The sequence below is a fragment of the Apus apus genome, chromosome 3 (assembly GCF_020740795.1).
Source record: "Apus apus isolate bApuApu2 chromosome 3, bApuApu2.pri.cur, whole genome shotgun sequence".
In the NCBI taxonomy this organism is placed as follows: domain Eukaryota; kingdom Metazoa; phylum Chordata; class Aves; order Apodiformes; family Apodidae; genus Apus; species Apus apus.
In genome coordinates this window covers 28810361-28824118 of record NC_067284.1, presented here as the reverse complement: position 1 = coordinate 28824118, position 13758 = coordinate 28810361, and the positions used below count along the sequence as shown (strand labels likewise).

General features: G+C 36.0%; 1 protein-coding gene across 1 annotated transcript in view; it reads right to left on the bottom strand.

The window, feature by feature from the left end:
• SNTG2 (syntrophin gamma 2) overlaps positions 1-13758 on the bottom strand; it is a 129016-nt gene that overhangs the window by 31820 nt on the left and 83438 nt on the right. Inside the window, exons 11-12 of the mRNA XM_051613790.1 lie at positions 10297-10335; positions 2183-2299 (exon numbers count right to left, since the gene is read on the bottom strand). Coding sequence (XP_051469750.1) covers positions 2183-2299; positions 10297-10335 — 156 coding nt within the window. The remainder of the gene's footprint in view (positions 1-2182; positions 2300-10296; positions 10336-13758) is intronic.

The window sequence follows — 13758 nt, the reverse complement described above, 5'->3', positions numbered from 1 at the left end:
AGAAACAGCTGGAAGTGAGGAAAGAGTGGAAAAGCCAATTCATACAGAAATATTCTACATATAAACATGCTCACATAGAGCAAGTACTCTAGGTCTTTGCTTAATCCTTCCTTACAGGAAAACATTTTTTACTTTGATGGCTGTTTTGAAAAGAAAATAATTAAATAATACAGGCTTTGGCCCATTAACCGTCAATCCTCAATAAGGATCTTCATGCTTTCTGCAAAATTAGCTTTATATCCTAGAATGGTGGCTAGTTTGTTATTTGGTCTTGTATTTCTTGACAGAAAGATTACTTTCAATATCAGTTAAAAGCAGGAGAATCCTTCCTTCCTACTACTTAGGTAGACAAGATATAAAAGCAAAAGCACCAACTTAATCTGCTGTTTGTGAAACTGAAATCACTGACACAGGCTATAACCTAAAAGCTGTTGGGATACGACTGAACTTTCATTTGCTCATATCCTTTGTTTTGACTCCTGAAGATTAATTTAAACTGTTGGGGTTTTTTTGCTGCTATTAATGATGCTACTATGGACAATGGTCACATGGCTGTCCCATCAAATTCACTCTGAATACTTCAGCCTTCTCCCCATTACACTGTGCATCTCTTTCATCCTTTGACTCTCTATAACCTCTTATGACTTCTGTCAGCAGAAATACCTAGTGATGATGATAACTGACATCACCTGTATCAGCCAAGATTTTCTTTTACTGTGTATGTCTGGGAAAGGCTACCCTGCTTAAAGCCAAGAGTGAAACAGTATGAATATCACAGTGTGCAAGGTCATCCAGAGAACATGAATGCCATGCTGAGAGGGAAAACAAACACTGCAAAGGGTTACTAGAGTCCAAAGAGACAGATGACATTATTTGTAGTTTTCTCAGAACTATCATAGTATGTTTAAGTTTAAAATGTTATTGTTATAGGCTGCACTGCTTTTCAAAAAATCACAAATGTTCATATGCTTCTAGTCAATGAGAAAAAATGGAAAGAAATAGGAAAGTCAAAAAAAAAAAAAGTGCAATATCCTTCATTTGAGTCCTGGTTTGAGCCAGGACAAAGCCATTTTTCTTTTTACTGAAAGGATATCCGTATCCTTAAAAGGATATTTCAGCCTTTTAAATGTAGGAACCTGAGGTTACAATTTTAAGTCTATAATGAGAGACTGAAATATATAGACTTGCAAAAGTGCTAAGTGTTGCGTAAGTACTTTTTACTTCAGTGTGAGTTTCTGTATGTTCCAGTACTGGAATAACATAACACATTGATCAGAGGAGTTCACTTTTTTCATTTTTTTGAAAAATCACTGTTTCTACAAAAAACTGTGCAGATGCACAGCAGCATGTAGTAGATACTGGCAAGTAACATGATATGAATCCTACCAAACATTCATCCTCACTTTTAGTCAAATGCTGAACATGATAAATTAAATAATTTATCCTCAACTATTATCATGTAGGTGGATATTTTTAATTATATAAAAAATGTTTCTCCAAAACTAGGTTTGAAACCAATAAATGTATAAAGGAAAAACATGTGTTGTGCTATTACTTTGTTTAATATTTTTATATTATTTTTGCATTTTAATTGGATTGCAGTAATTGAATAAAATTTTAGTTCCTTGACATAACATATAGACAAACAATTTCTAGAAGAAAACCCACCAGCTTTCCCAGATGTGTTGTCGCATTTTAAAAAGAACACATTTGTCTGTCTAAAAATGCTTGCAGTTAATAATTTGATTTAGAATTTCAATGCAGATATAAAGATAAAATGCTACTGATTGCTTCTCATTGAAGTTCATAAATAAGTTTTTAAGAGTATGTACTTCCCAAGGGTACTACAGATACTATACATGTAAAGGGATCAGACTTTCTTTGGATCAGCTGAAGAGATTGGGAGAGTGAACAGTTTCTGTAAATCTGAACCTGACAACTTTAAAAAGTCAACACTTCCTCCCTATTAGGAATTCTTTGAACTATCCAGGTATGACAGGATTTTCAGAGGACCTTGAAAGAGGTGAAACAGCTAAAGCTTATTGAAATTCTGTGGCAATAATGGCTTTGACTTCTTTTAAAATCTCAGCTGACAGCTCCACCTTGGTAAGGAAAAGTCAACCAAGACATAACGGGTTTCTATTTACAATTAAACTGTAAGAAAAATATTATTTTTTTTTACCGGTGGAGTGCTGAAAATGTAGAAGGATGAACCTTTCAGTGCCAGAAACTTGAATTTGTAGAGCTGAGATGAATAAGTTCCTTCAAGTCTCTCATTTACCCATCCCATATGTATGACCTGTAAAGGCAAACAACTGAAAATTAAAGCTCTGTTTTTCAGTGGAGCATAAGTTGTATCTTATATGTCAGGTCTTTCCACAAGTCAGTGATCATATTAGAATAGGATGCATCATCCTCTTCTTCACATTTGCCTTCCTACCACTCCCATACTCATGCCAGCATGTCCTTGAAGAGACCTAAACTTACAGTACAGGTTGTCTGAAACTTTTTTTTTAAATAATCACCATTTAAAAAGCCACTCGAATCTGTTTCAGCCTAGTCTCACTTGAGCCAGAGGAAAACCTAGGTGTACTGAAATAGTTCAGCCAGTAGTTTATAAACAAACATGATCCTACAGTATCTATAGCACAGTCAAAACTTGGACATACTGAAATTTCTGCTTTCTGTATCTCTAAAGAAACACATCTGAAACAATAACTATCTGAAATCCAACAGCTTTCTGTATGGTCATATTTGCCACTGTTAACAGTGTCCTTGTCATACTCATTGTCTTTCAGTTTTTAAATTTTCTTTTATATATACTTTATCTCCTGACGATTTATGTTCTCATAGAATTCTATATCAAATTCAGTTGTTACAGAACTTTGCTGCAACAGCATTACAATACAGGTCTTTGTATTTCAGATAAATTAATTTTTGTTTTAAATTAAATTAAGAAATAAAACTGCATGCTTCATTTTTTAGGCAAATAAATAAATAAATAAATAAAAACAAATAATGCCACAATGTGGTAGTAGGAAATAATGAATGTAAGTTACCCACCAAAAATTACAGACCTAAATATTTTAGGCTTCATTTTGAATTCATCAAGAGAAAATAGTGCCCTTGAAACAGGTACCTGATTTCCCAATTTTCACTTTCTTTAAAACAGTGCTTTGCTTTGTATTGTCAACATAATTTGTGCAACAAAGAAATTATTATATACCTCACAGTATAAACTAGAAAAATGATATGCTGATTTCCATCTTATCAAATAAGGTAAAAGGTTATCTGGAAAAACTAGCTGTTATGTAATAGTTCTGCAATTTAGGGGGAAAAAAAGTAAAAACCCTTCCCAGAGTCTTTCACACTGTAAGATTATATTGTGTATTAGCACCATCAAACACCTAAATATTAAAGATGTGAGTAAACAAAATGCTGTAGCATTTCCTGAACTTCCTAAAAAAACCCCTAAAACATGAATGCCTACATCAGCTTCTTCCTTTTTTTTTTTTTTTTTTTTAATTAAAATGTGAAAAAAATGCAAAAAGTAGCACATTTATAAATCAATTTAAAATTTGGAGAAGAGTATCTCTGCAGAATACTGACTGAAGTCTCAGTACATATATACATTTAGGAAGAGAATAGTACAGCTAGGAGACACGTAAGCTTTTTGTTTGTTCATTTGGTTTAGAAGTTTTGTATTTTTAGGAGACAGGCAGGAGTTGAGTTGATTTAAATACATATTGCTCCATCAGATATGAAAGACTGAATGAAGGATTGCTAATGGAAGACAAAAGGTGAGCTCACTGGGTTTAGAGCTGCATTCCTGTCAATTGCATGGGTTGGGGATAACAGGATGGCAAGCTAAAAATGAAGCATTAATGAATATGAAAGAAAGAGAGGAAAAGACAAAGCAAAAGGCATTTAGGAAGATAAATAAATTAACTTTGTAAGATAAAAAATTAAGAAACAGGAGAAAATATGAAATTAGAAGGAAAAGAACAAAAGGAAGGACACTATACTGGTATATAAAGTGGGGAAATCAATGAAAAAATAATTGAGAAGAAGCAACATGAAGAAAAGAGGATTCCAAATGTGTCCTTGTCTATAAAGACAAAGTCTAAAAGAGTCCTTAGAAAACTAAACAAGGAAAATAGAATAATTTCCTTTAACAGATCCAGTGTATGATCAACTTATTCATATACTGAAAACACAGTAAATTTATGCATCTTTTTAATAGAGATATTAAAAAATCGATATTTTTTTTCTTTCTTTCTTTCCACACATCCTTCTTGCTGACCAGTTCATTAAATGGTCACTTAGGGCACACAAGTGTAGAAAGAATAATTATTCATTGCAACACAAGTCTGTATGGAACTGTTTTGCTTCATATATAGGCTACTGAGATTTTAATTTGGTCTCAATAAGTGGGTGGGAACATTAGTCCCATGATAAAAAACTGTTCTGTTATTTGGATTGAAACCTGCCATTTGAAGTTTCAAGGAGTGTTTATAAGGCGTAACAACACAAACTGTCCCATTCTCAGCTTTTCTTTCACCACTTTATTCCCATACTGTATAATCAATTTGAGACTGCTATCTGAAACTGCATGGAAAATTACCCATAAATCATCAGTATATTATTAAGTTTGTATCATGTTCTTCTGCCCTATCCAAAAGTTCCTGTAGGAATAAAATGAGCAATGGCACTCATTATGAGGAGATAAAACAAGTCACTAACAAAATGTAATCCAATCACAGCAGATAAATGAGTGTTCTTATTTGCACTTATTGTTTTCCAGCAGCAATAAAGCATCTAAATGCTGCAATGACTGGAAATTTAACATGTGTTACATTTAATAAAGCAGTCAGTACATTTTGTATATAGTACTTTTAGTTAAGTAGTTATGAAAAGTAAATGGCGCAAAGCACTCCAGGGGGAAATGAAGAAAGAAAATCAAGTGGATATCTGATGAATGAAATGTCAGAACAGATGGGTACACTTATATAATTAAAGTGGGATAAAAATCTACAACAGATGCCAACTTGGCCTGCAAATTAAGAGCCAGTGTTGTACCGTGAAGCACAATGGAACAACACAAAATTAAGAGAGCGAAGAGAAGTACATCTTGAGGTAACTTAAGTAATGGGTTTTTTCGTCTTTTCCAAATCAAGTGGTAGGTTGCATATTTTGAGAAATACAGATATGGAGGGGAAAAAAACCCTGTCCTTTCACTTACATAATTGTTAACTAAAGTAAAATCATGTAAAAATATATATATATTTGGAATTCTAGACGTTTTGATGTGTTATATTAATGGTTTTTATTGCTTGTCAACTGCATTCAGATATGTCCTTTACTTGAATGGCATTCAATTATGTCAGAATGGCTACTATTCAAAACATAATGTTTTAGAGATGAAACTACAGAGAAAGTCAGAAATTACACTCAAGTGTTTTATTTGCTTTCGCTCAAGAATGAAATGTATACATCCAAGTTAGGCACAGTTTGAATGCCACAAATGCCACATGTTCATACTAACCTGAAGGGAACTATGAAGACAAGTATATATCTGAATTTGTGTACCTTCTCAGGAATTGGCTGCCTGTGCAAAATCTGGATTACGAATCCTTCTGCGTGGCAATAATTTTTTCTGCTCTTTATTTGCTTAACAAGGAGGCTTGGAAAATTTGGGCTGATGTTAATCTTTTCTCATTAAAGCCTTCTTGTTCAAGTTAGGATCCAAAACACAAAACTCAGTCTTGAAGACAGCTACCAGTAAGGAAACTTACTGGTTATGCATTCATATATTCTGTACTAAATCAGTAGCACTATTTGTGCACCAGGAACTAATAAAACTAAATATAAGGGGAAAACTTCGGTCCTTCACAACTTTTTGGGTCTTATTTGTCTATTTTTTAGCAGTATTACAAGAACAATAAAATACACCTAACAAGCTCTTCTCACCAAATAAAGGCTCAAATTGTTTTGTCTGCATTTTGGGGAAAAAACCCCACAAAATACACAACAAACCAAAACCAAAACCTTTCAAAACACAGTTGTTTCCTATAGCCGTAACAAAAGAGTTCTCAAAGAATAAAAGTAAAGTCTGAAAACTCAGCTTCTTTCTACACATGATATCCTAATCAATACAATGATTAATTCTGCTTAAAAATGTGTCAACATAATTTCAATGGGATAATAATTCTGAAGAAGGATTGACCTTGCAGTAGTAATCCAGAGAAATCAGAGCTCTGTAATATTGAATGGAAATCAATGGGTTCTAAAAGCAGTGAAGAGCAGGTGCCTGTGCAGAAAATTCTATACTCTAAAACTTTCTGACAATCCACAAAGCAGAAATATAGAAAGAAGAGGATAATAAAGAAGAGTTGTTAATATTTTGTAACAGTGTAATGGCAAAGGGAAGCTCAGGAAGACAGATTAATCAGACTATGGCTCTTCACTAAAGTCACAATTGCCTTGTACCACTCACTGCCAGAGACACTATAGACCCAGCTGACTGCTGGGTGATGTGGTCTCTGTATTAGGTAAGAAACACTGCTTAAATATGTTCAGAAATGCAATCACAGCTTTCAGAATGTTATTATATATTTATTATGTATTGTTTTGCTTTGAGTTTGGCAAATGGCTTGACTTTTTTTTTTTTTTTTCAGTTTGATTATCTTTAAAATCAGTATAGTAGTAATAGTTATTTACCTCACAGAGGCACTACATATCAGCTAACTGACTAGAGGTTAAAAAGCTTAAATGCTTTGAAGTGGTACTACTTCTGTTAGAATAAGCTTTTTTAGTGGAAGACCTGAGGTCACAGAAAAAATCTCTGAAGCTGACCAGAAGAATTTAATTAGGAATTGCATAACTGACCTTCCATATAAATAAAGTTAAAAACATTACCAAGGAAGATCTCAATTCTATCTCTACATCATCTCTTTAGGTTTCAAGGAATTTAGTCTTGCTCCCTGTATAAATGCAAGTTGTAAAATTATAGTCTGCAAGAATCAAACTTTTCCAAGCTAACAATTAGGAGAAAGCAATTTTATATATATATGATATATATAAAAAATATTTTATCTGCTTTTCAGAAAATGAAAAAAGAGACTTATTTATCCTAAAAAAGTATGTGCAGGGTTTATTTTATTCTGTTCATGGCAGTTCTGCTGTAAGAAACAATGGGAAAAACCTCCATATTTGAAAAGTTCCTTGTTTAGACTTAGGATCATATAATTATGTGAAACAGAGAGGCACCCGGGCTTCAGAGAAATTTAGTACATTACTCTCTCAAAAATACAGTACCCGTTATCCTTCTTTTGAATCTAAAAATGTTTCCTTAATTTCCTAGGGATCTACAGTAATGGAGACTTTATAAATTCTCTCAACAGTCTATGCTAGCACCTTATAATCTTTACTAGTAATGAGGAAGTCTATTTCTCATGTCAAACATGAATTGCTTTTGCTGTAACCAGAATTTAAGACTTTTTTTGCCCTATCCATTAAAGACTCAAATTATTTTGGCCTTAGGTTGTAAAAGTAAAAAAAAAAAAGCTTATTCAGTTCATAAATAGAGCACAATCCCACGAATGAGAATATGTAGCTTGTGTGGCATCATTCCTTTCTTCTTTTCACATGGTATTCTCTGAGCATGGATATTACTATCATACCTCCCTCCCTCCCTTTCTTTCAACTTGCTCACAGAGCCCATGGAAAACCTCTGATCAGTATCTTTTCAGAAACACAGCACACAAAATCAGATGCAGTGCTCCTGCCACGGCCTTACAGCAGAAGGAACACTTAGCATGTCTTACAATAACTCACTTAGGTACAGTACACAATGCTCTTTCACAAAAGCCACAGAGGAGACACGGTTGTTACGGTGTGCAGATAAACGGCCATTCCCTGACATGATGTTCAACTGACAAGGTAACAGTGTAAGAAAATGCAAAGAGAGAAGTCGGTTGGCTATCTCAAGGCCTACTAATAGGGCAATAAGGGATTAAACTAGCATGTAAAATATATGAAAAGGAAGTGGAAAATGAGTGAATGTCAAAAGATAATGAAAAAAGGGTGCTAACAGACAGTGGTGGTGGTATCACAGATTAAGGCTGAAATAACCAAGTAAGCATGTAAAATTCAGAAAAAATAAGGGCCAAAGGAGAAGTAGTAAAATAAGGGTGGGTTCCTTATTTGAGAGGGGGGAAAAATGCAGGGGAAAAAAAAAAAAGAAAAATTAAGTTAAATATATAAATGGGGCTTTTGAGGATCTCTGTTAATGTACTTGACTATCACGGGCTAATGTAATAATAAATCACAGTAATAAATCAATGAACTTGTTTTTCTTAATATGTGTCTGACTGGCTTCTGCAGGCAGGGGCATCTGGGATGGCCTCCCTCACTGCTAGCAAGGCAATGGGGGATCGACTAAACCTCCCTAAAATAATTTACATCCCCAGATACTTAATAGGTATTTTCCAGTAAGAACTTCTCCAGTTGTTTCCCACAGTCTCTTATATATAATGATTATTCTTGCCTACATGCTGTACCCTAATTGGCTTCTTGCCTGTTTTTCAAATTCATTCTTCAGTATGACAGGACCATTCTTAAGTCTAACACTGTATTTTAAAGCTTCATGACTGCAAAACTAGTAGGCTTACTTTTGCTAATGCACCATAAAGTTTAAGTATTCAAGAGATTTTGATCCAGGATAGACCTTTCAGGACTTTTAGTCAATATGTTGGTTTTGAAACCGAATCATTTATACCTACTATTGAATTATCCAACTAAGTTAGTACAATCAAATCCTAGTAATACTTGTTCATAATATTGTAATATCAAGAAATGTCATAAACCGTACTGACATCAAGAAATGTGGCAGCAACCACCTGTCACTCATCCATAAGATGTGTCATTCTGTCACAGGAGGAAATTAGATTGGTTGTCACTATTTATTCTTGATAAATCCTTCAGGGCAGTCATTAGTTTGTTATCTTGCAGCTGCATACAAATATTTAAATTATTTATTTAAAATTTCTTTTGAGAAACTGAAGTTAAATTGACTAGTCTCTAATTCTCCAGCTTTTCTTTCTTTTCCCATCAACAGCCACAATTTTTGCCATTTCCTAGTCTTTTGATGTGTCATCTGGCAGACACAAATTCCCTGAAATATCTTGATAACAGCTCTGAGAAAACTTTGACCAATTTTTCAAATATCACAAGGCATTAGAGGCATACATACCATCAAAACTTCCCTTTATAATACAATATGAGTTTTTAGTGGCTTTTGTTAATATTATTTTCAATAAACATCTTTTGAAGTTGACCTTTTTAGTGAAGGCTGACCTCTGATATGCTGAGTAGAGGAGAAATATTTTCCCTTATCTTCTTGCTGTTTATGCACTTGGAGGGAAATACTTTGTTACCCATGTATCCCTTGCTGGTTGCATCTACATCTGTGTCCTGGCCTTCCTGGTACTGTTGCATGCTACATTTTTATAACCTTGTGATTTCATCTAGATTTCTCTAGATTTCATTTCTGCATGATTTCCTCTAGAGATCGATGAAGAGGTCATTACAAAAAATCAAAACAAACAAACAAACAAAGGGAAGAGACATTGTAGGACATAGTGAAAAACTGTTCTGCAGCATCACAAGAAAAAAATATACATAGTCTTTATTAATATCTGAGCAATACTTTCCTATTTCTACTGAGAAGAAACTACTGTTTTAGTGGAGGATGGAAAATCATCATATGATAACTGTCTTGCCAGTAGTTTTTCTGTACAGAGAATTGTCTAATTTACTGTTTCACAAAAAATATAGAGCAATGTGTATCTTTTTGAAAACTAAGTCCCAAATCTAACTGCCTGATAATAACACAGAATCACGTATTTTTCAAGTCTCTAGAGCAATGTAATGAGTTATTTCAAGCAGAATAAAAAGGTTTAATATTTGGACAGTGGTGGCTGTAATCCTCCATGCTCAATAAAATATTGTACACACTGGCTCAGTGCCCCTCTCTTCTTGTGGAGCACAGATATGCTCTAAAAGTATCCAGCGCATAGATGCTGTGTGCTTCAATATCTGCACAAGTTAGAGCCTTCAGCAGTCATACTTCTTTAATACCTTTCAAATTTGTGTAATCCCTGCATATTTTAAAAACCTTGTATTCCTTGACATGGACTTACTAGCATGGGATAACTAGAACTCCCCAAACAAATGCCAAGGACTTAACTCCATGACAAGAATTTTTTAAATTTGATAATATAATTAAAGTCTTACCTGGTCGGAGGGAGAACAGCATTTATTTGCCATTTTCATCTATGAGAGAGAGATGGAAGAATATATGAAGATACTAACATGATGAAGAGCTGCTGTGATGCAATTAGCATTGACTTAGTTATTGATTACTGCATTACTACTTCCAAACACTAAATTAGAAGTTATTAATTAGAAGTTAAATAATTCAGTGCATAAATACTAGCTTTTTAGTAGCATGCTAAATTTACAAAACCAAGGGCTCAAAAGGCAGGAAGCCTTTTATTAGAGTTTTCATTAAATCTTTCACAAGCATTTGCATTTATCAATTTAACTTTGCCACTCTGAGAGAAAATGTACTGTACTGTAGACACCTCACTTAGGTCTCAGCTAAACAATGGCTTAAGCAGATCTATAAATGAGCCATGTGATTAAGTAGCTGCGAAATAAAGGTCATAGCCTGTAAGATGTGTTTAAAGATAAATGGAATATTGTTTAGGGTTGGTTTTGGGTTTTTTTCAGTTTACTCCTCAAGATAAAGTTATGGATCTTTCTTTTTCCACTCTGTTCAGAAAATGAAGAGTTCCACTGACGCTGGCTTTTCTTTGGCAGCCACGGTTTGCATAGATGAGTGGTGGATAAACCTTGATATATATTCCCTTCTTCCAAGTGAAACACTTCTTTAAAGTGCAGTATTAGGAAATGTAGTCTATGTAATCTAGATAGAAAAAGATTAAATGACTGGAAAGACAGACTTGTCTACATGCAAGGATATAAGCTGCTAACTGTCCTACAGCTGATGAGTAATTACAAAGGATCTTGCTGTCAAAAAGCCTGGTTAATGAAATAAATGAAAGACTGGTGATAGAAGATCAAAAGCTGCAGCTATGTACAGGAAAAACTACAAATGCCACAGGAAAAGAGAAGAAATCTAGTGCTATTGCATGTATCCTGGCCATACCAGATAAAATCTGTGGAACATCTTTGGTAGCAGAGCAATGTCTGCAGCCATTTAGCTGAGTAAATATGATGATGCCATTGCCTGTTGTGGTGGATTGACTCAGGATAGCCGTTGAGCACAGACAGAGCCACTTCCTTCCTTCCTCCTCCCAGCAGGAAGGGTGAAAGAATCGGAAGAACAAAAGCAAGAAAACTCATAGGTAAAGATATAGAGAGCTTAATAAGTGAAGGAAACAGGAAAGAAAAAAACAAGTGATATAAAGGCAATACCATACTGCCTCCCACAATCTGACTGACACCCAACCTGCCACCAAACAACAGCCACCTTGGAAGACAAACCTCCACCTTGCCTGCTACATCACTTCTAAGCATAACCTTATGTGGTATGGAATGAATATCTTTTCAACCAACTTAGCTGTGTTCCTTCCCAATTCCTTGCTCATCCTTCATGGGGTCAGGGGTGTCAGAGCGAGACAAAGTCTAAGCCTTGACGCTGCACAAGCTCTCTTCAGCAACAGCCAAAGCACTGGTGTTTCATTAACACTATTTAGCCATAACTCAAAACACTGTACCATATGGCTGCTATGAAGAAAGTTACCCCCATTCCAGCCAGACCCAGTACACCTGTAAGAGTTCAACAGGCTTTGTGTTAAGCTAATGACACAGGCCTTAGGATGTGTCAGGGTTTGTATGGACTTGGCTGGTCTGGAGCTGCATTACAGCTTGTTTAGCCATAACATAAACATCTGATGACCAAGAGACTATTGCCTAAAGGGTTTTAGCAATGTACAGCTGTGGGATGTAATGATATATACATATATATATATATTTATATATATATATATATATAATAAAAAGTGTACACACACACATACTTCTAGATAATAGATAGCAATGACAAGTCATTGTACAGACACAGGATGATAACAAGGCTCAGAGCTGCAGGAACTATCAGGCAGTCCTAACTCATCATGGGCCAACAGGGTTCCTTCTCCCGCATATGCTCACTTTTGCAGCCCATTTTAATTCAATTGTGTTGTCAAATGGTGCAGTTGTGCTGGCGTGTCAGACAATGGGAAGTGACTGAAGCTCTGGGAATGATGTGGCCAGACTTGCTTGGAGCCTGGGCATCTGCCAGGCCTGGTTTTGACCTTGGGTAGAGTGCTGAAAGAGCCTGACATCCCCCTTGAAGCAGCTCTGCCATGTTCCCCACCACTTCCCTGACACCCTAGAGGAGGAATGGGGAAGGAATGTGGAGGAATTACCACAACACAGATGAGTCATAGCCCACAGGCACAGGTATCTGCACCATAGCACAGAAGACTGAGGGTGAGGATGGAACTGACATGCAGTTGCCAAGCAGAGGGGTTGCCCCAAGAAGGCTCCTTGCAGCTCTCACAGGCATCTCTACTTACAGCAACCTGACCTCAGGCTGCATGGCTGCACCATACCAGAGGTGGCCTGGAGCACTTTGGGAGCACATAGGTATTTATGATCTTATAGATCTTTTCCAGCCTTAATGATTGTGTGATTCTATGAGGGTGAAGAGGTGGTAGAGCTTCTTGCTGTTCTCAGGACCCTAACAGTAATAAACCAGCAGGAACTCAAGAACCCCACTCTGTAACTTGGATAAAACAAATTGGTGACATGCACAGTGTTGCAGAAGGAAGGAGACCTCACCAGTCTGAATCAGTAATAGGCTTAATCTTGAGCAGTTGAGCAGAACCTTAATGAAAAGGCACCTGGAATTCTTTAATGTCAGTAGGAATGCCAACACACCTTGCCCACATTCAGCTTCAACCTTTCTCCAGTGCTTCAGAGACAAATGCAGACATAAAGTAACTGTTCAGAAGCCACATTATCTCTGCAGATGGCCAAAAATGTGCTGCATAATGATTACTGCAGCATAAAAGAATACAAATAAACAGGGCTAGCCGGGATCCTGTCTCCTTTCATCCTCCTTTTTGGTCAAACTACTTAAGCTCCCTATATAACAAAGAAAATTGGTTATCCTACTTTCTATTGTATTGTGTTGAGATGTGCCTGGAAAATTGTGTGTGAGACTTGCTATGCAGTTTTTTTTGCAGAATGAGGGTAGAGTATTGCAAAGAGCATCTTCATAACCAGTCCAGCTTCCCATTGATAAGGGAAATAGGGAAGAATGCTTTGGACTCCACAGCTTTTCACTGCACAGCCTTAGCAGATTCCCTAGTCAAAGCAGGGATGGCTGCAGCCCTGAAGTAACTGGGGAGAGAAAAGATCACCTTCTGCATCACATTATGTCCCTATGTCATGGGGCTGAGGAGAGACAAGTATGCACTCTCCACTTTACCTGCTACCACGTGTTCTCCTCCACAGCTGGTGAGAGACAGGAATACCAACTTGATGCCCTACACCCCACTGGCAGTGCACAAGCTTTCAGCAACGTGGTACAGTAATGGGAGTTGGAGACAATAGGGGAACTGCAGCGTGGATCTGCAAAGACTGCAGGCAACTTGGAACTATTAAGCAATTGTAATTTGTATA